The 27,923-nt window shown below is 33.3% G+C and overlaps 1 protein-coding gene and 1 long non-coding RNA gene across 7 annotated transcripts in view; both read left to right on the top strand.

Annotated features, from left to right (window-relative positions):
- LOC143174789 (uncharacterized) overlaps positions 1-9,192 on the top strand; it is a 63,847-nt gene extending 54,655 nt beyond the window's left edge. The window contains exon 3 of the long non-coding RNA XR_012999141.1: positions 8,955-9,192. This is a non-coding gene — a long non-coding RNA (uncharacterized LOC143174789). The remainder of the gene's footprint in view (positions 1-8,954) is intronic.
- KrT95D (phosphofurin acidic cluster sorting protein KrT95D) overlaps positions 1-27,923 on the top strand; it is a 104,032-nt gene that overhangs the window by 57,944 nt on the left and 18,165 nt on the right. For 4 of the 6 annotated variants that reach the window (XM_031975438.2, XM_031975433.2, XM_031975435.2 and 1 more), the window contains exons 2-5: positions 17,631-17,934; positions 21,361-21,648; positions 23,766-23,898; positions 24,973-25,128. In XM_031975438.2, coding sequence (XP_031831298.1) covers positions 17,631-17,934; positions 21,361-21,648; positions 23,766-23,898; positions 24,973-25,128 — 881 coding nt within the window. The remainder of the gene's footprint in view (positions 1-17,630; positions 17,935-21,360; positions 21,649-23,765; positions 23,899-24,972; positions 25,129-27,923) is intronic. The other 2 variants (XM_031975437.2, XM_031975434.2) reach the window with 1 other exon arrangement.

The raw sequence follows: 27,923 nt of genomic DNA, 5'->3' as shown, positions 1-27,923 counted from the left end.
GTATTGCGCAAGTTAATACGAACCTTTGGTTTATTTCTGCCGGTAGAAGCCGGCGACAGAACGGCGCTTGGCTTTGTCATTACGTGAGTTCCTTTTGAATAGTATTTTGGTAGAGGATTGGCAGCCGAAGAATGCTATCGTACAGACGCCCTTGAATAACACCGGCACAACACTGAACACATCTGTTTCACAACGACCCTTTCCGAAATAAAATGTCGGTGTTTATTAGCCAATTAATTTTTTACGTGTCATTTTTAATACGTTGCATTTAATTGCTTTTCTGCATGTGTCTCTCTGTAGCTATAAATCATCAAATTTTGTTAATTCGGTTTTAATTTTGGCAGGGTTGCATAGAGAGAGTATAATTAATAATCATGCGAACAATTTCATTGGAGATTAGTTAACCTTTTACACTCGAAGATTTTTCTCACTGACATTACCAACAACTCGAAGTGATGTGAATAGAAAAAGCATATTATCATATAGATAAACGATACGCGCATGAAAAGAGAAATCATAAATATATTTTACTGTTTTTTGTCGATTATAGATATAAATGTTAGAATATATTAATGACAAAATTTTACAGTTTGTAATGATAAATTTTAAATGACTCTGCTTCGCAACCCTCGAGCGCAAAGAGTTAATGTTGTTGCGAATACTTGCATACTTATATTACATATTTATTGAGCGTTAGTGTCTACTGTCTATGCCAGAAACTATGATTTGCTAAAACATTGTTGAATTGAGAAGAAATTCTTTTCATTTCATTCTTTAACTTGTAATTTCTTTAGAAACTGAATTCGCCAACGCTGTGTCTTTGTTATTCATTTATTATATAAACAAGGGATTCCGAGTTCGCTGTAAGCGTATTATTTACTGTGAATATCCAGTGTTGATTACAGACACGCGGCGTTGCATTTCAGCTGTGAAAAACAAATAGTATTCGTGATTGTTAAGATAAGCATGATACTTTCACAAAGAGTCTCACTCGACATTACAATGCAGAGAGTTAAGGTTTTCTATTTTATTGCCTGTATTACAATATCCGGTGTTGAAAGTAGAATTGACAATGACAGCCATCTATAGATTCGACTGGATAAAATTATAATCAATTAAAAAGAAAAACGAATCTCAATCTCCATAATAATATTTATAAAACATGTTAACCTAGTTGCTCATTACATCCCGATACATTGTACCGAACAGACAGTTTTTAAATAAAAACTAATTCATTATTCCATTATAAAACCAATACCCGAGCATCAAATTTTTAGGTTGAAAAGGTTGAAATTTATAATTTCAGTGGATCCCTAAAACTGAAAATCATGGTCCGTTTCCACAGAAACGAATGGTTTTATAAAATTAAAATAGTTAGCATTGGTGCAGAATCCTGATGGTAAAACTGATTTCCATAAAATTGTCAATTAAATTTGGAACAATCGGTGCCTCCTTGAAAGAGAGTTTTGCCCAACCATATATTCCCAGTTTGATCACTGTGCATGTTCTTCCAGAATATTCATGTCTGAGTAATGCATAGGTTAACCGAGCGAAGGTGAGTTTCTCTAGCGCAAGTAAAAGGAGGGTAGAATAGATAGATGTCCAGCACCATTCCGAGGAGGCTCACATGAATCATCACATTATCTCCTTCGCCACGTGTCGGGCTCGTCGAACCACGCGCCGTAGAAACGGTCAATTCACTTTAGCGCAGTCCCAACTGGTACTACTCGTTTATTATTCGTAAGAGAAATTATAAAAATAAATGTCTAATCTGTACATGAACATTAACTGTATCGGAAAACGGTCAAATAATCGGATTTACAGTTCTGCGTTTTTTCTCGTTTATTTAACTCTATATCAACTTCTATAATGTCGGAGAAATCAGTTTTCCCACTTTTGTCTTTCCTTTTGTTTCTGTTTCCACTAGAACAATGTCTCATCTAACTTGTTTACATCTGTTGTGTAGATTAGGGCCTGAGTAACATCATTTTACATTTATGTCGTCTCCGTGTAACGTGTTAGTCAATTGTTTTTAGTCAATATTTCTTGCTCTACGCGTTTAGCTTTAATTAAATCAGTTTGAAACTTACTTAGGTAAAGAATTTTCATGAGTAAATAATTTCAGATTATGTAGTTTATATACAGTTTAAGAACTTATAGAAATATATTTACAGTAAACATAAGTACATAAGTATAATTAATCGAGAGTTAAGATCATTATTTACGTATGTGTAATGGCAGCGCAAGCGTTAGACGCTCTCATCTTTAAATGATATTGTTAAAAAAAGAAGAAATACTATTAGTTTCTAAACTAAATTAGAAACGATAAAACTTTTTGATAGTGGAATGCAAGATTTTGCGATTAACCACAGAATAAATTTACCGGAAACATCTATGCGGGCGTTTCTTAAAGATAAAGAACGCATTTTAATGGCAATAAAAGGACATCATCCAGTACATTCCAATATTATTCGTGAACACCGTGATCTCTTCGGTTCTTCATAAACATTCGTTAGATCTAATTTCTTCTATCATTTTTATACAGTTAAAAGCAAATTATCTCCTAATCTGATAAATACATATGGTCGCATACATGCATACATATCCACGCTCTGTACCCCGATTTACGCCCTTTTCGACTTACGTCGCCCACTCCAGAAGCAATTAGGACGTAAGTTCTGGTCCTCGCTGTACGTAGTCAATTATTTGACTGGTTACGGTAGGATAAGTTCCGGCACCGTTAGTGTTAAACTATGATACATATTACCTTATACCATTCAACATTGAAATAAAAATAATAAACTGTAACTTCTGGTTTGTTCAATGTCACTGAAGCGATCATTTATAAAGACTAGTTCGTGAATGTAAATTATTTTATCCTGTCCTTATTGATTGACCTAAAGTATTGAGAAAGAGAATAAAGTGAAGTTAATAGCTATTTACTATTTGTATTTTGAATCATTCAAATATTTTAAAAGGTAATCGAAAACATTTTTTAAGTCGGAGGTTATCACACTCTTGTTGACCTTATAATATAAAATGGGGATGTAAAATTAGCCCGAATGATATACTGCGCAAAGGTTACTAGTTAGCAAACATAAATACTAAGATTAGTATGTTATTGTATTCTCCATACATGCCCTGTCAGATCCTTTAATACGAATTAAAAGAATGTATAGTATGTAGAAAAATAAACAATTTGAGTAATAATTTTTTATAAAATATCAGTTGAACTTCTTTTATATTAATAGTATAAATAATTCGGATTATCATTTTCTACAAATAGTTTATCAACAAATCATAGAAAATATAAAGATATGATAAACGTGGTAAGAGATTATTCATTGCAGAATGATAAAAGCCATTTATATAAAATTCCTCTTATCTATTTGTATGTACACGTAGCATTTATTTGTTATTGTACAATGATTCATTGCACACACGCTAACACGCTGTTTGCATTAGCTTAGTTTCAGCCATATTATTGCAACAGACTTCCTGTTTTGTTTCATTAAATAGCCACGTGTGTTTCTGGGTAAAAGTTATACTGATACTAAAATACTCGTGTATCCTTATGATGGAAACGTTCATGAAATTTATGGAAATATTGAAATTTCATGATACTAATCTTCTGTTAAATTTTCTGTTAGAAAATTAATTCAGTTTAAAATATGATAAAACAAACATAATTGTTTAAGTTCGATTCAAAAATAGGAAGAGTTAGATTAAATTAAAACATACAGATCCTTAAAATTAACTCCAACGCATACTTTTTTTATAAAAAATTCCGATATGTCAAAAGCTGTATAAAAACTGTGTAAAATCATCGTTTTACTCTTTATATTCTATTTTGCATACTCAAGTATGCTATAAAAGCATGAATATCCTAAAATTAATAACAGCTAAATGTCTCTAATCTTCGTCAATTTTAATTAAATTGATTCCATGCCACATATTACCAATTCTCATTAAAATGAGTCGAAACACGACGTAAATTGGTCTAGATTTATTGATTAGTGGCAAATTAATGTTTAATTTCGTTAATTACATGAAGTCAGTAAAACTAGACCGATTTCCATCGTGTTTGAACTCATTTTAATCACAATAATCTCGGAAATTCACCGGCACTACATTTGAGAAGGTATGGTTAAAATTACTGCAATTGAAGTTTTCTTCATTGCATGTTTATATTTGACGAGAGCTCTTGTTTTTCTGCTCGGATAAATTCCACTGCTAGGACCCGAAACTGTGGAATTTAAGCGATCATTACTGTACAGTCAATAAAGGGATGACGGAAAGAAAAATTCTCACGCCCGCGCCGTCACAATAGATAAATTGCGTTGCTCTTATCGTCATCATCCCATTTGCTATCTAGATAACGAACGGACAAAGATCCAAGGTTTTCGCCCGGCCCGTATTTCATTAACTATTTAATCGCGGAGAGGTTGACACCGGCGCGGCGGAGCGGTGTCGTTAGGCAGCTTGCCACCGCGGTGCCGCGTGATTATTGCCGGCCGTATAGGTACTTGCATAATTGACGAGGCTAAGTCTAACCACGAAACCCGTTATTATGGGCCACTTTGTTGGCCGCGACGTATTATGTAAATCTCCGGTATAATTAGTGAATTTCGGGACAAACGATTGCGAATCACTGAATATCACGGAACACATGGAACACATCGGCCGCAGACGCGATTGAATACCATCCGACCCGTCGACAGGACGTTTCAAACGAAATTACATTGTTTCGCGTTGTATTTAATGGACTAATCGGTGTTCGCGTATACGCGAATATCGTCTCGACACTGATTACCACTCACGGCCGCGTTACACCTTCGAATATCATCGATTTAATTGACCGGGCGCGTTGCGCCGCAAAATTTCATCAGAATAATAACGACGTTATATAATTACCGTTGTTTATTGCTCTGACTATTTATGTAGATTCCTCGCTTTCTCTATTCCATGCAAATCCCGGAGTCAGATTAATTATTTATTGTATAACACGCGTGGAAGAAAATATTTGTTAATCCTTGCATTCATATGCTGCGTTCGTATATCTCGTGAATGTATAAAATCTAGTGTGTATTGCACCAAGTGATCGTGCATTATATTGTGTTGTACAGTTTATATCGCTGTACGCGTTGATGGTGGTAAATAGTTTGATATTACTTTATGTTAATTGTCGGTGTCGTATGGTTTATGTGTTTTAAATGCATTATCAGAGAAATTTAACTCGGGAAATGTCCTTTTTGTAAAAATAACGGGAACGAATTTTATTTAAACGAAGTACATGTAAATATCGCTTTGATGTTTCTATCATTTTTTAATAAATAAGGTGACGTATAATTGTATTATCCGAGTAATCGGAGGCGACAATCAGCTTAAAAAAATGTGTTAAAACACATTGCATTATTTATTTTATTTAATGGTTTCACATATTCATATCCTTAATTTATTCTATGCATCAACAGATTATCGTTAAATAGTTCAGTTCTAGCCTTTATTTACATTATTTCCTACTACAAACATTTATTTGTATTGATTTAAAATAAATTCCAATGAATCTGAAGAAACGCTATTCCTTTGTACAATTTATTCACGGTATGTTCCAGAATCTGAGGAAATTCTTTGCATTTCGTATTTCCGATTCAAAATTCTTTTACTACCTACAGAATGTGCTTTCCTGACTATGCAGAATGTTAGAAATATTTCAGTCAGAAGAAAATTCTTTGCTGCCTCTTTGAAAAGCAGGATTCCGGCATAACACTTAAACATTTGTAATGGAAACTTAATTTTCAGTAATATTAAAAAATATAAATATAAATAAAGATAAGCTCAGTAACATTTAAAGATCCTTTACAGTATTCCATGACGTAGTAAGTGAATATTTAGAATAGAAATTTAATGTTGAATTATATTTCAAGATGTAAATATAAATAAAGATAAACTCAGTATCATTTAAAAAAAACTCTTTACAGTATTCAATCCTTAAAAAAAATATCTAGAAGCATCTTCTAATTAAAATTGATGCATCGTCATCATTGAAAACGTTCATCAGCATGATACATTCATCTTCTGTCGAAACCACCTGACTTAGAAATTAAACGGCAACGACTTCCGAGGCGAAATAACGTGCTATTTGCTTTAATTGGAACATGTGACTGTTCGTAGCTCAATATAGAGCGATATAAAAGCAGAGGTTAACAGAAAATCGAGTTTGAAACTGGTTCCCATGATATAAACGCGGCCCGTGAGTCATAGAAGTTGAAGCTTTCATATCCACAATAACGAAGGAACGAACATACTTCAAAATGAGAAAGACCTGGAAGGCTTTTCCCCCTCGATCTTTCCCTCTTGCGCACGAAACGGAGCGATAAGATTATCGTTGAACCTGCGCCTTACGTTTCTATAGTCGATCGCCACAACCGACCGATAAAGAAGATAGGCCACGGACATCGTTAACGAATATCCTCGACAGATCTAAGTACCGTTATCGAACAGTTTTCTTATATTTTTTTTCTTACTTTTTTCTGTTTTTTATTGTACACATAGAATATAACACTTAGCCAATTGTACGAGATCATTTATTTTATTTATTTTTCTCAGTGAAGGTGCCGATGTACTGAATCTTGCATATACTGCTCACATTTAATTTCCGAGATAATCGCAAAAAACTTTTGCTACTGTTACATTAAATTCTATATACGTGAGCACGTCCGTGAAGCGATCACAAACATAGTCGGTCATCGCCTTTTCGGATTTCACATGGGAACGCTCCTTTACAAAAGTTTAGACTTAATCGCAACAGTTTCTTACGTTGCGTGATACATAAAGAAATGAGATTCCGTTAGATAATAGATATCGGTATAGGTGGGGTTAGGTTTGTTTGACGGGAGGAATTTGCTGTATAATTGCTCATAATTCATTTCAATATTAATATAACTTTTATCGGGAAGAGTACACGTAACCTGAAAAGATCGAGGGCTAATTGATTCAAGCCGCCGTCGAAGCGATGAGCGTAGGGTTATACTAATGTTCTCTCGCGGACGCGCTCATGAATACAGAATTCAGTGTAATAGTAACCAAAATTTTTCGCGAACATCTCAATTTTATTCTTCTTACTTTTTCTCTTGATCTAGTATATTTAAACAATATATTTCGCAAGTGAGTGAAATATTTTTTCGATAAATAATAACAGAATTTATATAGTATTAATTAAGAAAGTACAATTCTATGCCTAGTTACAGCTGCATTATTACTACGTTATAGTGAAATACATATATGTATTATTAAACAATGCTCATTTTCTGCAGCAAGCTATGAATATCCGACTATTTTCACTTATGTATAGGGTAACGATTAATTCCTAGAATTCACGATTACCATTTTACAATTAAATTAAAGACGAAATGAGTAATCGCGCCTAACAGAATCCAGTCTAATTTGCATAGAGATTATTACTATCGATTCACTGCGACGTCCGGCAGTTTTACGTATTCCCGGCCGGACTGCGCACTATTTCCACATGGATTGATCGACGGAAACCGAATTCGATCAACGTCACTTTCCATTCTTTGTTTAACCCTCGCCTTCCCAATATTGGTTTGGATTTACATATCTGGATCAGCCTCTCAGATATGTAAAATTACTAATCTATTGTACAGCATGGTGCAGTTTCCTCTATTCTTTCATAATGTATAAATAGTAAACGAAAAAATATATTGCTTGCCAATTTATTTTCTCTGTTCTTTTTCGTATTTTGCATAAGTAAAATACATTTTTAATAAGAAAAGTATGTAGTTTTAAAATCCATATATGTTATAAAGATTTTGAGGTGGTCAATTTTCGCATTAGTAAAATATATTAATAAACTGTATTAATGAAAATATATTTATTTTTTTCGAATCAAAATACAGTACCATTTTCTCCATTATGAATATTCAAGATTCAGAGTAATTGTAAACTAATAGTCGAAGTGTAATTCCTTGCTCTTTTACTAAACGATTAGGAATAAAATAATTTCGATGAAAACAGTTGCAAAAAAAATTTAATATTTCATTTCAACCTCTTGCCTTGTAATGTCAAATTGAACTCATTCTAAGAATCATTGCTTCAATTTAATAAACATGAACATTATTCGGTACACGTCAATTAAAGAAAAATAATATTTCACTGTTACGGATATTTAATCTTTATATTAAAATTACTCTTGCAATCAATATTCCATGTCCTTTCACTCCGAGAAATAATTAAAAAGGAAGCATTATAATTTCAATCACGAATCAGATCATAATTCAAAAGGTATATTCCTATCTCTAGTACCTTAAAATTTAAATTCAAACCCAGACAGGAACTTTTTAAAAATAAAAGTTATCTTTCCCCGTGCATGAAATAATGATGCACATTCATCATAGGGATCCAAGGAACAGAGAGGTCACGTAATTTTGTGAGATCTCTTGATAACTAGGCTGAGGAATGGCTAACTCTGGTTGAGTTTTTCTCTCTTCTCATCTCATTTTCGACGTTAATTTACTATCCGTCAATACGCTCACATTTAATCAATTCAACGTGTTCACGCTGACGTGTACACAGTTAATGTATTTCATTATTTATTAAGTTCATAAGGAACTGGAAACAAGATTGATACATGATTTTAAGTTCGCAAATAACATTGTTCACCGAAAAAATTCCATAATTAACCTCTATAGGGCCGAATTCTTTTTAAGAACAGTTAAAAATTATTTTAGAATTTATTCAGAATTTTTATTTTGCAAGTATTTAAATTATGAAGGCGTTTTTACAGATACAAAACTAGGAAATCCTTACATCTTAACAAACATACTGTTTTAATTTTTATAAAAAAAATTAAAAATAATAGGCAATTCTAATTTCTTGGTAGTTTGTGTTGAAGCCCTAATGCTCGGACACTAACACATGTGTATTTCCTCCAGTTCGGGAACGTATGCTCGTGGCTTTGGGCCCCAAAGCTTTGCTCGTGGGCTACCCTTGCTCACGGAGGGGCAGTTGGACAGGCCGGGACTACAATTTACTTTCTTCAAACTGAACAAATTGAACAATACGAAAACGAACGGAGACACTTGTGAAAAACATACGAAACAGAAGCAAATGTTTGTTTGATGGACTTTAATGGTAAAATAAAATGAAATGTAAGCGTGCCAGTATCCTTGAAGAGGTTAACCCCTTGAGCTACGATTTCTGTTACAACTGTGCTTGATAAAACTATTTCGATCCTCATTCTATGTCTACGTTTACTCTAAAGATTAACCATCGATAACAGTACGGTAACATTTCATTCGTATTTAGGAAAAGTAAATAACATTTAGATTTTTCAAATTCAATTTAAAATTTTCACCACGAGTGGCACACGTCATTATAGGACAACGAGTTAACCAGTTAACTGCGTTTGACGAGTATACACGTCATCTTAAAGCTTGACATGATACTACATAATTCTTTCAACGATGAATTCTTTATTTTTTCAAATAAATGTGTAATTCTTCTTTGTTTTGCTCTGATCTTTCATTAAAATATACCCTAGGTACATTCGTCCTGCGTTTGACGAGTACACACTTCATTGTTTAATTTTATTGTGCCCAAAACGAGAGATTTTGCAAACTGAATTCTAGAGTAAACAGGTTAAGGGGTTGACCAAACACTTAGTAAGAAAAACATTTTTCCCCTGTGCCATATACCTCTTGTTAGACATGGTTATCTTCCAAAGATAAATCCGACGAATTAGGGCGGCTAAGTACGACAGGTCACTGAAGAAGGGTTGAGATGTGGACTAAAAGAAAAAAACCGGTGTAGCTAATCTGTGGATTACCTCGACGACATCGCGGAAGGGTGCAGCGAGGTCAAGATGCGTACATACGCATTACGTGGCCCGCTAGCGCGGAAGGTTACGGGGCGTGGGGCAGGTGTCAAGGAGCGGGGGAGGCTTCGCCGGCTTGTACGACACTCGACGCAGGGCTCATTCATTAGTTGTGACGGCGTTCGGTGATTCATATGACGCATCGGTCGTATACACCGCTCGCCGTATGTCGGTCGATACCACGAATATATTTTACTTCCTCGATTTCTTCGTAATGATGCTCGCTTCTCCCTCCACCCCTTCCGTTTTTCTATGCCTGAAATCGATCCCCCTCGATCGATTTCAGCACGGGCGACTTCGGACGTAGCATGTGTTTGCTTTCAGCGGAGACGTCGTACATCGTGTTTTAGTTAATCGCTGAACACTGTGTTATGTTGCGACAACGGGAGGAATACTTCCGAAAAAAGAGGATGAGATCTTGTCCGAATCCACGGGAAAATCAAAGTCGCTTAGGATTTGTGTTCTATCAAGTCACAACACGACGGCGAGTCCGAGTTGGAAAAACATGGTGGAGGTTTTGACTTGTTGTTCACGGTTGCGTGGTTAAGATCATTCAGCTTTTTCTCTCAATTGATGGAATTTAGGAAAACTCGGGAAAGGGAGAATTTGGTAGTAGAGTGCGGGAAACATTTGGGCCTTGATGATTCACGTTGGGGGTTGGAGAGTAAGGATCTGGACGTTGGACTGTCTGCTGTATGTAGGCTTGGTCAAATGTACAAGATATTTATAGAGTTAGGTTTACAAGTAAATGCAGTTATAATGCTAACGGAGCATTTCAGTATGAATAATCGTTGTCTTTAGATGGAGGTCATGATGAACACGTTTTCAGATGGACGCAGGCATGTACGATGTCATGATGGGTGTGATATCAATAACAATAGTAATAATAATAATAGTAGTAGTAGTAATAGTAATAATAATAGTTATTATGAATGTATGGGGTGTTTAATGGGGTAGAATGTAACAACAGAATGAATTGCTCGGGAATATCCAGAGCGATTTAGAAAACCGTTTAAAATTTTTGGGTATACACTTGATTTATGCGAAAATTCGTTTCACGTGGATTCGTTTTTACGAGAAGGAAAATTGCGTAAATACAGTCTCTCGGTACAAAAGAAAACAAAATATTAGAAGGAAAAGCTGATACTGGTTTTAGAAATACGTATTTATTTCATATTGCCAAACGCAAGAAATAATAATAATGAAATTTCAGAAAACGAAAGTACGTTTTATTCGGTGTTACTAAATTTAGATGGCGCATAAAAACTACTATGTAAATAGTATTTTAGTTTGTATTTTAATTTATTTATAGAAGTTTAGTAATTTAGTATTAGATTTTGCGTGTGTATTAATGAATGATATATTGAAATAGTGGTTTCGTCTCTTAATACTAAGTTTAAGAAATCCGTCATTTTGAAGGGTGTTAAATTTAATGAATATTATTTCATAAAAGCTTAAGACAATTTTAGTTCACGCAATTATGTGAATATGTATCGTAATTCACTGTTTATAAAACTCTAATTTACAAGATCTATGTGAGTGGACATTATTTTTTTTAGCAATAATACAATGATGTGTACAATAAACGTCTATAGATCTAGTGATAATTTGTATACAGTTTTTTTGTTGGTTATCTTGTTCTTATGCAATTCATCTAGGTATATTATAAAAACGCGAGGACGCGCATGCAATCGCCTGCAATCACGCAGAGATAAAATGATAAGATAATCTATTATTTTTACGCAGCATTAATAGTTCCGATTATCGAACACGTCACTCTTTTCAACTGTAATCTTGAAAATATTGTTTTGACCTTTATTCATGAGAACTATGTTCTTCTGTTTGAGTTTCTTTTACGCTGCAGATACTCTTGTAAACTAAACTGATTAAAAGGAGGTTTACAAAATAGATGATTAGAATTCTTCATCTTTCAGATAATATACGACAAACATTACAACAATCGTCGACAGAAGAAGCTTCTAACATTTCTGGTTCCTAAAATTCATTATTAATCATAATAAATAAAATCCTAAGATGCAACTCACAAGGGAACCTTTTTAATCAACAAACGTCTATTTTGATAAAACTTATGAGAAGCAGTTCTCAAGAAAAAATTTGACACGTATTTTTTCTAATCGGTCAATATCCGCTTTAAAGAGCTGAAAACACCTCTTAAAGTTGAGGATTAAAAATATATTTTTTACAATATCTTTGGAACTAGGGGGTGTAGAAAAGAAATCTGAATTGTTTTTTTCGAGGTAAATTATTTAGAGAAATAATTTCTTTCCTACATCCCTCAGCTTCAGACATATTGTGAAAAATATACTTTTAACCCTCAAATTTGAGGGTTGTTTTCACCCCTTCAAAGTGAAGGTTGGCCGATAAGAAAAAATACGTGTCAAATATTTTCTTGGGGGACTATGTCTCACATAAGTTTTATCAAAATCAGCGTGTGCTGGTTGAAAAGGTTCTCTTGTCAACCTTCAAACAATTCGGTAGGCGCGCCTTGTGTTCGGTACCCTTTCAGATATTTGTGTGCGAAATAGAACTTTGATAATAGTAATCTTGACAACCTACAGTCGAATCTAGTTGGTTGTATTGCGTCAGCAGATGGTAGAGACGGTCGCTTAGTAACGAATAAACAAAATGAAAAGGCGACGATGGAAGAAGAAACATGGATTTTAGTCTTACAGGATCTGCAATAAAAAGAGACAGGTATTATGAAGCTAATTGGATACCTCGTTAATTGCATAACCTTTGATATTTTGTTTCGATAAGCACTGTTCTTTATCATTATTGCTTCGTTGCTATTAACTCATTCGTTACGTTCTGCCAATTGTTTCATTAATTACGCTGACGCAATTATTATGGTCTCCTTCACACTGAATATTTATTTCTGTCCTCGCATGCTGAAGGAGAATATTATTCCTCAGCATTGTAATAATTGATTTTTGCTCAGTGACTCGCTCGAATAATTGTCAACGACGAAGCTGAATGCTCGATTTCAAAGATAAAAGGCGTACATTGTTTTCGAGGATGGAAAATAAAACCATTGATTCAAAATTGGCCAAAATTATCCGAGACCAATTTTCCTGAAACTTTGCATATTGATATCCCTTTGGATCTAATATTGATTTCGTGCAAAGCTTTTTCTCTGGACTACAAGATTACGGGAAGAGGGTCAAAATACGTATTTTGCGAAATCTATTATGTATTGTAACATTTAATAAAGACACGTTATCGATTCGAGACTGATACCAAAAAATCATTAAAAATTCAAGGTTTCCCACGGTGTATAAGTTTATATAATTTATTTATTGCTCATATAATTTGTTTACGTTTTTCGTGTTTGTCAAGATTGAATAAATATAGAGAAATTACAATTTCCAAAAAAAAGTATCGCCTAATTTTAACTAAAAACGCTCCATTAATAGTACGTTTCATAATTTATAATATTATCCTTTGACTAAAATTTGTATAAAACAGTGATATTATATTGTATATAAAAGAACTGTATAAATGTTCTGTAATTCCAAGTTTCATTGTCATGAAAATATGACACGTTCATGGAAATTCAATTCGATGAATTCTAATGTTTGAAAACCCCATATTTGGAACACCACTATCCGATATTTACTCGTATAATTTGGAACTTTCTTTTATGCTGCGTTTATGATAAATATCAAATTCACGTCGGAAAAATTGATTCGAACTAATAATACGAACTCACTAGCGACGTTAGGGCAAGGAAATACATTGTATAATGGATGACGACGCACCACAAAAGAGGATGAATTCAGTGCGTTCGTGCTAATACGTCACCGTTTCCTAGAAATGCCACACACGCCCCCTACATGACAAGAAACGCCCCGCGAAACTTAACGTATCAACGTACATCGTACCAGCGTTCGTAAATAAATAGACAGACAGTCATCTTTTATTCCCACTGGTTCAATTATCGAAAGTTATACACAGTGCATTCCAATTCATGCTGATTTGTTTATGCTAAACAATAAAGTATATGCATTTATTATTATATAAGATATAGTAATTCAAAATAATTTTTTGATATAAAGAAGGAAAAACGGAAGATACGTATGAATTATTGAAGACTATGAGCTTATGCGCAGAAATGTTGTAAATACTTGTAATATTGATCAAATAAATATATAATAAAATAATATGTTTGTCTCTCCAAATAATAGGAATAATATAGGAATATTTAACAGTGATTTGTGGATACAGACAAGAAGGAAATTACTCTATCTCTATTGCTAACTTATTTCTTCGTAATATTTAATATTTCTATACTTTGTCACGCCAATTCATAATTTTCACATGCAGCTGAATATCACTTAATTCCTACATTTGCTAAACTATTTGCTACAAAGACGATTCAATTCTATTCTCTTATGTACAAACTGTAAGTCCATGTTCTGCCCAGGAACATTACTTTTAATATAGTGTTTAAGACGTTGAATGCTGCACGATTTCACGGAGAAAAAAATACGAAATGAGAAAAGATATCATATTAAATTACTGAATTGAATTGCATTATTCTTATTGCACGTTTATCTTGATGAATGTCATTGCACTAGGTAATGTTATTTATAATATAGAAATGTTTCCAAATAATCACCGTTTAATAGAGTGAATTATGGTGATTTTATTTGGTCGTGGGTCACCGGTAACCCCCACATAATTCAACGTGTTAATAGTATTTAACCAATATATGAAACGGCATTTATATAACACAACTCTACAAGCACTGAATACGCAGTATTTAATCAACGAACTTCAGAGATATTTAATAAAAAGTATTCAACAGACGAACTCGACGATTTATCAAAAACTTCTCATCGAGATTCCCCTAATGAAATTTTATTCGATCAGAACGCTACTGAATCATTTCGTTCGCCTCTTTTCGCTTTTCGTTTAAAAAGGAGAGGAAGGAAAAAACTTTCTAGAATATCGGTAATGTTTTCCTTTCGCCGGGATCGTTAATTAAAGATTCGACGGATTGGAAGTGTGTACTTTGTAAACGAAAATGGATGTCGAAAGGGTTCATCGAAATTGCAAAAACTGCGCACTTTTTAGAGGGAATCGGGGACGCTCCGGTTCAGAAACGAGGCCGAATTGAAGCTCAACCAAAAACGGTGGTACAGTGGTATCGATCAGGTGGGTACGTAGACAGCGATAACAATCATGTCCGTTTAAAGACGTCACTACGATGCCGTGCCGTATGAAATATAGATTCTGCATGTCGTGGGTGTGTGCAGAGGGTGTTCTAACCGATTGGATTGGTCTGAATCCTTTAAACGGATTTACATAAAAAGGCTTTATCATAGCGAGAATAATAACGCACAACGAACGCACTAGGTGAAGATATACGAATATATTCATAAATATATTTATAATTTTTACTTCATATTTCCACAAATATTTTAGACATGCAAATTGATTTCTAGAAACGGATACTATAAATCTTGTTATTTGGATTGTTGAAGGCTTTCGTTAGTTGGAAAAAACGAAATCATATTTTTAAGAACTTCTACAGTTATTGCTATCGGAAATTATTCATAGTTTGTAAAATACATTTTCGTGTTCACTGTAAAACGCAAATTCCACAATCAAATTATTTAGTTTAAATGGTTTAGTTTAGTTTAAATTTTCTGTGAGATAAATGAAAAGAGTATATTAATATTACTAAAAGGAAAAGAATTCAATGGATTTAGCGTATGTTCATGTATGAAATTAGAATATAGAAACATATATATATCAGATAAATTAATTTAGGACTGTTTCTTATATTCCGTACGTTTAAAAGAATGAAGGAATTCTTAAAGAAAATAAATAAAAAACAACTTACAGCTATTGAATCAGAGGCTGCAAATTCCTTAAAGTTCTAGCGTTCTATAAACGTTACGTGCAACAACGTATCGTTTACAGAAAAAATATTGCGCGGGAAAGCGATATGTGTCTGCAATGGTATTGCTCTGGTAGCGATAGAGTAGAGATAAATTTTTAAACCTGAAGTCTCGTACATTCGAAATTCAATTTTCAAAGCTTTATTTATTTTTTCAGGTTCAAAAATATTTTCTATTTTTTTCTGCGTTTATTTTTGTTACACAGTTTGCTTATCTTAACCTTCTATATGCTTGGAATTGTAGTTCTTTTTAAAAATCGTTTGATTTTCTTCTACGTCAAATCCTATATTGGTCTTTTTTGTAAAATAATGAAAAAGATGATAAAGAAGTTTCTTAATTTCCTTAAAAATACAAGTCTAGTGAATAATATGACTAATTACTTTTTACTGAAATTTTGAACCATTTTTTTGTTGGCACCAAAAAAACTAAAAACCAGAAATAATGACATAAATTTAATTGAAAAAAAGATAAAAATGAAAACATCAATTAAAACAAAAATGAAAGTAGAATGTTATTTTGTATTTGTTATTGTTTTAGTGTTATTTTCCATCTATCAGTACAGTGATGCACGTAATGTTGACAACACTTCTAGGAATAGGACAATAGGCTCCAAGTTCATTAATACTGTATTAATACCGCTTGTGTAGAGCTACGCACATCATTACTCTGCGACCGCCTCGCGGCTAGATCCTATTAAACAGTGAAGGGGTGGCATAGAACCTTGATTATTCGAACTCATCATGACAGGCATTGTTTGGATAATTGAATTTTCCCGATAATTTAATAATTTGTTAATAATGTACGTAGTTTCGTAAGAAAAAAAGTTAATTTAATTAACATTCTTTATGAATAGCAATATTAAACAAAAGAAATTCTAAACAGAAATGTAGTAATTTTCTTTAATATCCATATAGTTTATGTTAGTTATTCTTACTTGTAATCTTATTATTTTAACGTTAAATATAAAATAATCCCATACTTACGTATATGCCGAAGAATTCTAATTTACAGAGAAAATGCTATTTCAACACTCGAATTCTCCTTTGATGGATGCTCCGATAGACAATCATTCTGTTAATCGATACTCCGATAATCTATCGTTCCAATGATCGTTCCGATGGTTCTCCGATGACCGAGATTCTGTAGTACTTTGTTTTGTACTTACAACTCTACACAATCAGATCGTTGGCAAATTTTGATTAATTATTATCTCGGAAACTGCAAAATACGACTTTCTGTCTCAAAACTACTGTTCATTCAAAATAGGCGTAAAGACTTGGATTTCGATCAAATTGACTTTTACTTAAAATTAAATTCCACATTTTTTAACAAGATCTTCACTTAACTCAAATGTCCACTTTTTAGTTGCAATTAGAAAAGTGATTTACGTTCCAAGTAAACGTACCATTTTGCGTAACATAATAGCACTTTTTAATTTGCCAAAATTAAAAAAAAAAGAATAGGATTCAAATAACAAATATCATAATTCCGTATATACTTGATAACGATTTCCACACTCTCATGTATCTAAAAAATTAAAGACTTCCCAAACCTGTAACTTCTGCAAATACATGTATTCAAACTAAGAAGCAATAAATTCGTATCAACTTACCACGCAGTGAAAAAAAATCTAAATAGTGTTATTCCTATTCTAACTGCTGAAAAACCTATCCCATGCCCGAAACGATGTAACGTCCACCGGAGTCGATCTCGTGCCAGGCGGCCATATTGGCAGCCGAATCTATTAGCTAATAATTCTCCTCCGTTTAACGAGAAAATTCCAAGTCAAAGGTCCACGTGTGTTCCAGGCTGTGCTCGCTGACCCTGACCCGTTTGGTGATTCTGCGGCCATTAGGCTCCGATTTAACGTCCATCAGCATCGCCGTGAAGATGCACGGCACGAAGAGAACATTGCGCTCGAACGAGATGGCGATACCGCCCGGCGGCATGCTGGACACCGAGCTCGAGCTCCAATTCGCCCTGCAGTATCCTCATTTCCTGAAAAGGGACGGGAACAAGCTGCTGATACTGTTGCAGAGACGGAAACGCTATAAAAATCGCACGATGCTCGGCTACAAGACCCTGGCCGAGGGACTCATCAACATGGCGCAGGTAAGTAAGTCGATCGATCGATCGATTGAGCCTCGCTAACACCATGGATGAAGGTGAAGCTTCAGCCCCTTTGATAAACGACCGTTAAAGGCACCGAATGCCGCACCGTTATAACAGGGTCGCCGTACTACAGCTACCGTTAACTCAACGCGATACGCACGCATATCGGGTTCCGGTTTTCTAGATCGTAGGAGGAGCGATAATGGATTAAGAAAACTTAAGCCTGAAATTATAAATCAAATACAGCAAACTGGATTATAACTCCTTGCCCTATTATTTCATTCTGAACTGTAGCCGATGTAACTACTTTATTATTAATTATTTATTGAAAATAAGAGAAAATTCCCGTTTTATTACATGTTAACGTGTACTCTAAGGTACTGTAAGATATTGATAACAGAGAAATATTATGTACTTTACATTCAAACAAATTGAATAATATTTATGTTTGTTAAATTCTATTTGGAATCTTCATCGCGATTCTGACACGATATTGAAGGGCAAGGAATTAAAGTCTCTATAGATGCACTCTTGAAGTTTCTATAGAGAAATTTCGAAAAGTCAATTTAACTGCTCGGTAGTTTTAGTGTTAACCAATCAAAGCTATACAATCGTAAATCAGATAACCCTTGAGTGCCCAAAATATGTCCAATCAAGAAAGAAATTATCAAGGATAATGTACTGTAGCAACTTCATCAACTACATACCAGGACATTCTAATAACCTACTACAAACTACCCGGAATTCTCGATAGACTAAAAGGGTACCCATTCGACTATACAGACGACCTCTCATTCTATCACCAGTACCCACTTATTAAACAATAATCAATGAACAAGTATATTTATTGTCTGAACGATCAAACAAGTCGCTAATAACCTTTGTTATCAGTACGACATTAAGCCGCAAAAAAGAAACTATAGAATTGTAAACTAGAGAGACACCTCTTGCCCCTGTGCCGTTCCGCTAGATATCAAATGATCTACCAACTGCACTTTGAAGAAGCTACATAGCTTGAAGGAGAAATAGATGATATCACGTCTAGTGAACAATATCTGGTGGAACTGATTGAGCGTCTGTTTTAACCCTTAGCAGTCAAAAGGTTCTGCTATGAGAAAGTGCAACAGATGTTTTCATTTCTATTTATTATATTGACTGTAGTTTGAGATATATTCTTGATTTTATTATACTAAAAGTTTTGTAAAACATAGATTTTAGAATATTTCAACCTTCAAACAACTGGCCCTTTTTGGAAGTTAGTACAAATGTTCAATCTTTACTTCGTTAAGAGATTAATATTCACATAGACTATTTTTGTTCTTTTTCTTATGGAATACGGATTATTCTCCAGTGAGCAGATAGTATTAACAACTCCATAGGTCACGATGTCTAGAACTATTCTTTATTTTCACTTACAGTTGTCATTCCTTGTAAATTTTTTAAACATTCTCCTATGAAACAGATTGACTTTTTTGTTGAATCAAAGTTATTCAATTGAAACCTTAATTTGAGTATAAGAAATTAAGAAGTTAAATGTAGTCGTTGAAAAATCGACTCAATTATTCACCGTCGTCGAGGAGTTCAGAGAAATGAATACTAATTTAGAAAGAGTTTCATATTCTTGAAATCTAGAATCGCTTTTTCTACAGAACAGCATTGCTAGGAGTTAAAATAGATTAATTGATCACTTTCATTGTAACAAATTTTTTTCATTTTCCTTTTTTGCTCGCAAGTTTTGAGATGCATCAACGACTAAGGTTATTAACGATAATATTGACTTTTTTTATTGAAAAATTAAATTTAGAAATTAGTTTGCTGCATTCCAGAAATATTTTAACATTTCCATCGAGTCTGTGATTACGAACAGAAATTAATGGAAGAAAAGAATGATATTACTGCCAAAACAGAAAGATACTAAATTCAATTATTTATATATCAGTTTATTACATTCACAGTTTATAATATTTTCAACTGTGATATTTTTCGAAACAATTTCCGAATGAAGCATTTCCTATCTACCTCAACCTTTCTGAATTCCTTCGAAAAGACGCAATCATAACCGATGCGTAATTGAAATCTCTATGAATAGATGCATGTTATCCTGCCATGTATAATTGTGTATAATGAGAGGATGCATAAATATTCATGCCAGCGGAGCTTGTGCTTCAGGTGCAAAGTATTCGAAATTGAAAATGTTCTGAGTTCTCGAGACACGACTGGGACCATTTAATGTTACCGATGTACCGTGTGTACCGGCCAACTACGAGGGCAATTAGAAAAGTTCGCGTCCTAACGATAAAAGCATACGACTTTTAGCTTCAAATTACAATACTTCAACTTTTTAATGATGTTTTCTCCTAATTTAGTTACATTTCATCCAGCGATACTCCATTGCTGTATGTGAATTTCGATATTCCTTGTGTTCCCACTTTATCCTCTGTAAGCCTATTAATAGGCTTCTCAATGCCTATCCCATATCAAGAGTTTCATTACTTTTTTTTTCACGTAAGAATCTTCAGAAAAATTATTAGATTATGTTACAAAATGATTTACTGGTTTACAATTATAATTGTAAAACTAGTCAGTGTTGTATATTATTGTAAAATGAAACATTGGCCTTTGAAAAATTATTAACCATTAACTACTATGAAACATCTGTGACGCTGTTCCAAATCAATTAAAATTAACACATTGCATTCTAGTAACGAGAAATCTCGTTTTCAATGTGTTAATAAAGTATAATATGTAAATATCTAATTGAAATTGTGAATCCCAAAACGGCACAAGTCCACTTTTTAACGTTATCTACATGAGTTATTGATGTAATCGTTTTCAGCGTACTCATACCTATTTAAAATACCAAAACTGTGCACGTAATGAATATGTATATGTAGACAATGCTTGCAACAAGAATCAATAAAATAGATAACGAATTGGTTGACTTCTGCTGTTTTGCAGTTCGTGGCTTCAATTGTTATCAAGTCATTTAGAAGCTTCGGTCATCGGTGACCGTGGAAGTGGACGTGTCAACACTAAACGTACCAGCGCTTTGTAATAACCTATTTCTACCGTAACCAGTCACAGATGTTCCAAAATAGTTGAGGATTAATCATCTTTCGAAGGTCAATGCTTCTTTTTACAATAATATACAACATCGATTAGTTTTACAATTACAATTGTAAACCAGTAAATAATTGGTTATAAAATAAAGGTAAACAAGTTAGACGATACATTTTTCTTAGTGGGAACATAAACGAAATGAAAGACACAAACAAAGAGACCAATATAAGGTTAAATGGTCGGAAGAAAATGAAAAATTTTATATCACACTTTCATACCGATTATTTAACCGGTACGTTTAGTTGTAAAGTAACCTCCAAGGGATCAAGCGTTAACGAGAGAATTCATCTCTGATGCGGTGCACAGGTCCTACAGAAGCAGATGGACTTGGAGCTGGAGCTGGTGTCGTACAAGGCCGAGAAGTATGGCGGCCATTCCGTCGCGATCGCCCGGGTGAGCGTGGTCGCGTTGAGCTCGCAGCCAGTCGACCAAGACAAAAGACTGATGAATGATCCGAACGAGAGGCTCTGCCCAGAGTTCAGCGACGAGGAGGAGGAATTCAGCTCAGAGGGCGAAGCGGAGGGCAGCGACAGCGAGCCAACTCTCGAAGTGCACAGGCGGAAGAGCCGCGCGAAAATTCCGGCGAACGCCAGGGTGCGTGAAACCCATTAGTCCCGCTTCATTAAATTCCCACCGTATCCGGTGAATTGTAGAATAGTGTCCACGCTTTTCTCTAAGTGATCGCCGGGATAGCTATCGATCGCCGTCCACCATTTCCATTAGATACTTCGCTCCGCCTTGTTGCCTTTTTATTTTCATTTTCTACGCCGCTCTGTGCTAACCTTTCCGCTAGACCGGAATGGACTGTAGACGTAACTAAATACTATTTCCTACTAATACTAAATGCTATTAACGTAACTAATACTAAATATTATTTCCGAAGACACTGACTAACCCTAGATAGCTAAACTTAACCCCTTGCCTTATGATTTAAGTTCCCGACTGTACTTGATAAAAGGACATTATCGTGAATATTTTAGTAGAGAAACGAAGGATTTTATACTGATTCTGTGTCTACATTTACTACAAATGTTCAAGATTGATAATAGACAAATAATATTACATTTATGGTAAAAATAAATAAATGACATTTGGATTTGTCGAATTCAATTTAAATATTTTCATCGCGAGTCTGATACGTTATTATGATGTAAGGGTTCAAATTAGTGTTACTCTGTAATTAAATATTCGATTCGTAGATTACGAATTAAAGATATGCATATTTTTCTATTTCTTCTGTTTGTTTCTAACAAAGTGGTATAACGAAGAGGTGTGTTATTAGATTCTAATTAGAGAATAGAAAAGCGTTTACAATTAACGTTTGCAGTCTTTGCAGATTTGAATGGTGTGCTATTGAATTCGAATTTGGAAAATTGGCGGAAATCGGTAGATTATTTAGATGAACGTTTAGTTATCTAGGGCTAATAACGGATATTATTCTTTTACAATATGTAGATACCGATTAAACTTGGCACATGTGTAAATTTCATTGTAAATTTCAATGTGTAGCATTCGGAGAAAGTTTGAATTTATGGGTGGCACTAGTGTGGCTTGGAAAGCACCTTTTATATTTCTATAAAAATGAAGCTAAGACCTTTATAATATTTTTATGAAAACATTACAATTGTCTTGTGGATTTTACATGGCGCCGCACTTTCCCGTTTTCGTATTTTGTATGTAATAAATCACTTTAGTAATATAATGATACGTATCATTTTAGTTATCTTATCCCGAAGTGATTTAAGTCATATCTGAAGTACAATTCACATGTTGGTCGACAGTACTACTGACAGTGACAACGAAAGATAATCTGTGGCTTATACTTCAGATATAAATTCACTTATATTTGGATAAGATAACTATAAAATAATAGATATCGTAAAGGTATAGGCAAATATTTGATATCATAATATGTTAACATATGGATTTCTATCTTCTGCACTAATCGGCGGTGCTTAATTTAACTATAATTTATTTTGTCCCTTTATTAGTTTAATTGACAATCATTAAAAGTAGTAACATAATTATTCAAATGAAATTGAATAAACGACGAGTTTGTCTCGATATAAGGTCACAAGTTAAAAACGTAGATAAAAATGCATATAATGGTGTTAAAAGCAACATAAGAAAATTCTTCATTGGATACTACTTTTGCGTCGTAAATAATGTACAATTTATACAATATTCGTGTTCGATACACTTCCGAAGAAATATTTTACTAAATGTTTTAACAATTGCAATTACAATCCAAAATATAATTTTGCTAAACTCCATAATCAAATTCTGAATAATTCAATTAGTGTTACCCTGAAAATTTTTACTGAGCATAATTGGAATACACGGTAATAAACTGTGAAAATTACTGAAGCACTGTTTACAATACGGGGAAAACTTTACTTTAAACGTTTACTTTACTATTTTTACGTGTCGAGTCACCCTTTGAAATTCTCTTTGAAGTCGTTGTGTTATACTTCGTCTTATATATACAGTGTTCATCAACTATAACTTTTCACGCAAGCTTCTTAAACAGTTTTGATGATGTACAAAATTCTTTTGTTGTGAGCTGGAAAATTAAAATAACTTAATGAAATAGAAATATCCAGGTTAAATCTATAAGATGATTCATTTTTTTTCTACTCTTCATTTCGTATTTTACAGTATTAATTAAACAGCAAATAGTAATTTAAAAGTGTTGTTTTTGTGATTTCCAGCGTTTAATGGAACGATTGTCGCTGTTACAGCAAAGAAACTTAAAGCAGAAGTTCATAGCCCTCTTGAAACGAAGGTTTAGGGTATCCGAGGATCTGGATCAGGATCAAGAAGAGATTGGACAGAAACTTTCAGGTATATTATTAAAATGAATATATTAATTTACTTAATATATCGGATGTTATTTAATTCTATTATAGCATTTGTTATTATAGTATATGTTAGCATTGAGTTAAATGTATTTTCACGTTCAAAAATACGCTTTAGTTTTGCATGCTTTAATGACAGCAGGTAACTGCCATTATCTTTCTTACTTTAATAGATATACGACAACAAAGTAATTTTAAATTCATTACAATGGACAATAATCGAAGATGAATCAGTACAAACATTGAAACAGATTTGTAGTGTAAGCTAATATTGACCTATTGCAAATTACAAACATTGAAATCAGAGACCACAACTACGATTTAACACGTTCGCTGCAGATGATATCATTTATTGTATACCTATTCGATAATCCAAGAACCTGCGAATGCTGTTAAATACCTTTATATCTCGTTTTATGTTTCATTTGTTGCGTTTATTCCGTACGTTCAATTAATCGTAAAGTTACCATTAAAGTTAACGTATATTGCATTGAATCTACTAGAATTAAGATACAGCAACTACAAAATGGATGAAAGGTCATTACCTGCTTTAAAAATATTTGAAACGTAGAAAATAGCGCTCGATGTTGTTCTCTAGTTAACTCGATATGAATTTCTTACCTGCTTGTATCGATTTGAATAGTTTAAATTAGCTAAACTAAGAACACTGTTCTTTTATCTATTTAATTGCAGCGGAACCTTTCTCGTTACGTTACGTATGATTTCAATGCATCATAATCTCTTATCATAAAATAAACAACTTTGAAAGTATTCGTCGCCAAAACTTAACACTCTATCTGAACCTCTATCAGAAAGTATAATCTGAAAGTTTCAGTAATTCGTCAAATTATTTTTTTGTAACTAAAATACTTTCAACTCGAACACTCCTGAATTGTGTCTAGTAACTGAAGAAATATAAAAGAAACAAGGAATTGATTCTGGAAATTTGGTCTCGAATGAGGACGATTGATTTATCGGAAATGCACGAAATGTGGATTTAGCATATTTTGTTGCAATCGGCACTGTTAATATTTAACGGGACACCTTGTATCTCTTTAAGGCGGAGACATGGAGATCGAGGAATTATTCGACGAACTGGAGGATTTGTCAGACAGTGGTCCAGAATTGGACACCATGTCCGTCAGCAGCACGCCTAAGCCATCCCTGCGTCCTTTCTTCAGCTCTAGTCGATCCCTCCTCGCGCCACCTCATTCAGGTAAGTGAACGGATCCTCAGAAACGTCCGAATTCGTATTCGTAGAATTTGTAACCGGTAACATTTCGATACGAAAATGTTACACGTGTCACGCCGTGTGATAAGAGATTAGCGATGTATTTTATCCCGTGTAATCGGTCTAAATGTCCCCTTCTGTTCTTGTATAGGTACACGGTAAGGAATGATGGTATATTACGTATATTCACAGAGTATCTTATCATGACTGGACTGCGGATTCTTATGTTAACTCTTATTTCCATATATTACTTTATAAAAATAAATAAATATACGGGAAATATTTATTCCGTTAACTACGAGATTGCTTTTGCTAAAAATTAAATAGGAACGTAATTATTCTTTCGTTAGTATGAAATGTTTCTTGCATTTTATCAATTTTTGAATGATACAAACGCATGAATATCCGTTGTCTAATCATGTCTCGCTTCTGCTAGAGAGTAAAGAGTATATTCGCAATTTGTATTACACTTTCTATAAATTCGTGCGTGTTCATCGATTAATTTTCAGACAGAGAAAGCTAATGGCTGGGTCAATTGTGACTTACACTGAGATTTCATGGCTTTCCATTATCATTTCAGAAAATATATTTAATGGATATGTTAATATATACTAAACACTAATGTATATCGATGGACATATTTTTATTATATTTGTTAAATATACTTTGTTTTATCTTCAATTATTTTGACGTTGCATAAGGATTGGAGAATAGAACAATACATTTTTCTGCGTACATTTATATACGCTCGTGTTTCTTTTTACATTATGTATATGGATGATTGAATGTCGTAACTGATGTTTTGTGATTGCATTCTTGATGTTGTTATTGATCGTTCGTACATTTTGTATTAATATATTTAAATATGATACATGTTGCGTACATAATGTATATTGTTGCACAGAATGCATCTACGGAAAATGTTCTTTTCTGTGTCTCTGTTATACATATATAAACACATAGTAGGAGTAGTTAATTTTTAAATTTACAAGCTTCTGACGAACCCTTTAATTAAAATAATGCACTTACTGATCTATATAATTATGAAAAAATGATTACAGTGTACAAATAAAAAAATTGTTAATAATTTCATTGTACAGTCTTTTAAATGGAATATAGATAACTTGCATTTTGATTATATATAACAATTTTAACTTCTATGATATATGCTTTACGCTGAGCAAATATTATTTTCATATTATTTGTTATTGTTTTATATAATATTCATTGCTTCTTACGATCCTACTCATTTTGGCAACTTATTTCATCTTAGCATGATATTTAATATTCTCTGTCTTCATCAAGTCTTTACTAAAGTCTCCTGAAAAACTGCGAAGTTAGGAAGTTAGAAAGTTTCGAATTACGAAAGTTCTCTTGCAAGGCGCTTGTCACTTAATCACTAATAATTAATTCCGCCACATTGTGCTAGTGTTGAAGTATTTTTCGAATATGAATAACTCTGTACAATTTCAAAATTTCGTAATTATTTAATCTGTGCTATTTTATGTCTACGTGAAATGTTGTATTCCAATTAATTCAGATTAAGAACAAATCATTTATGAAGCGAAGAACTTTTCTTAGAAAGGAATAATGACTGTTGAAAACTTCAAGAGTAACAATTACACAACATTATTAATCCATAAAAACTGTAAATGTTTGATGATGAATATTTTATCACTATAATTTGTGACTCTCTATTGACCCAGCCTTTGACGTATATGAATGATCTATTTTTAACACGTTCGCTGTTAGTGTCACATATTTTTCACAATTAACGTCAAACCAATTTTATGCACCTTATTATTCAAAGTCACACCGTACGACGTAATATTTAGAAAACCCATGACTCTCCCTTATTACATTTCTTTTTAACAGACCATAAAATGGGTACGTTGCATTTGATGAAATATTGCAACCATGAGAATTGTTACCGAAATTCCATTCGAAAAATTATGATAAGCGAAGGTGTTAATGTACGGCGCGACTGGTGTTTGAACTTTAAATAAACAAATCTCGCTAAAAGGCCAAAAGATCCTTGACATTTATAGAAAGTGCACGTCCTCGTAAGTTTTTTTTTTGTCCACGATACGGCCATACTGTTGGTATTTTAGCGATACAGCATGATATGACTGTTGCAGTTTTTTGATACCCTCTTCTGATACGAGGAACAAGTTCGTTCGAATTTTAATGTATGTCAGTGATTAAACAGTTCTTGTAATATTCTGAATTCATTCTTCATGTGTATCAATTTTTATGAGTATCAACCTATCAACAATCGAACGTTCAACAAAAAATTGATCTACAGAGAAAATAATGTGACCGAGGCAATTAACATGATAATGAGTCATACACGTTATCATTCCTAAGTAATGAAGTAACAGCAGTAAAAATAAAAAGAATTCCGATAAAAATACAAAGAATTTTAATTATATAAATAGAGTTGCGTGTTATTTTAATCATAACACTTCCGGGTATTTAATAGCTTTTTTATGACCAATAATTAACAACTAATGATTTCTTAATCGAATTGTAGATAGTAATGGCAATTATAATTGTGGAGCAACTGGTGATCTTTAAGCAACGTAAAATAACAATTTTTATTCAGAATTATTATACCGATAAAAATTATTTTATCTTTAAGAAGATTCCAATAGGATGTTTTAATCTTTTTAGGTTACTGGTATCTTATGAAAACATTTGTAATGATTATACTGTAGTAATTAGAACGTATTACTAGAAACTTATTCATGTAGCTCATAAATTATGATTTATGTCTTGAT

This window comes from Nomia melanderi, chromosome 8 (assembly GCF_051020985.1).
Source record: "Nomia melanderi isolate GNS246 chromosome 8, iyNomMela1, whole genome shotgun sequence".
In the NCBI taxonomy this organism is placed as follows: Eukaryota; Metazoa; Arthropoda; class Insecta; order Hymenoptera; family Halictidae; genus Nomia; species Nomia melanderi.
This window is presented reverse-complemented; position numbering and strand designations above follow the sequence as displayed.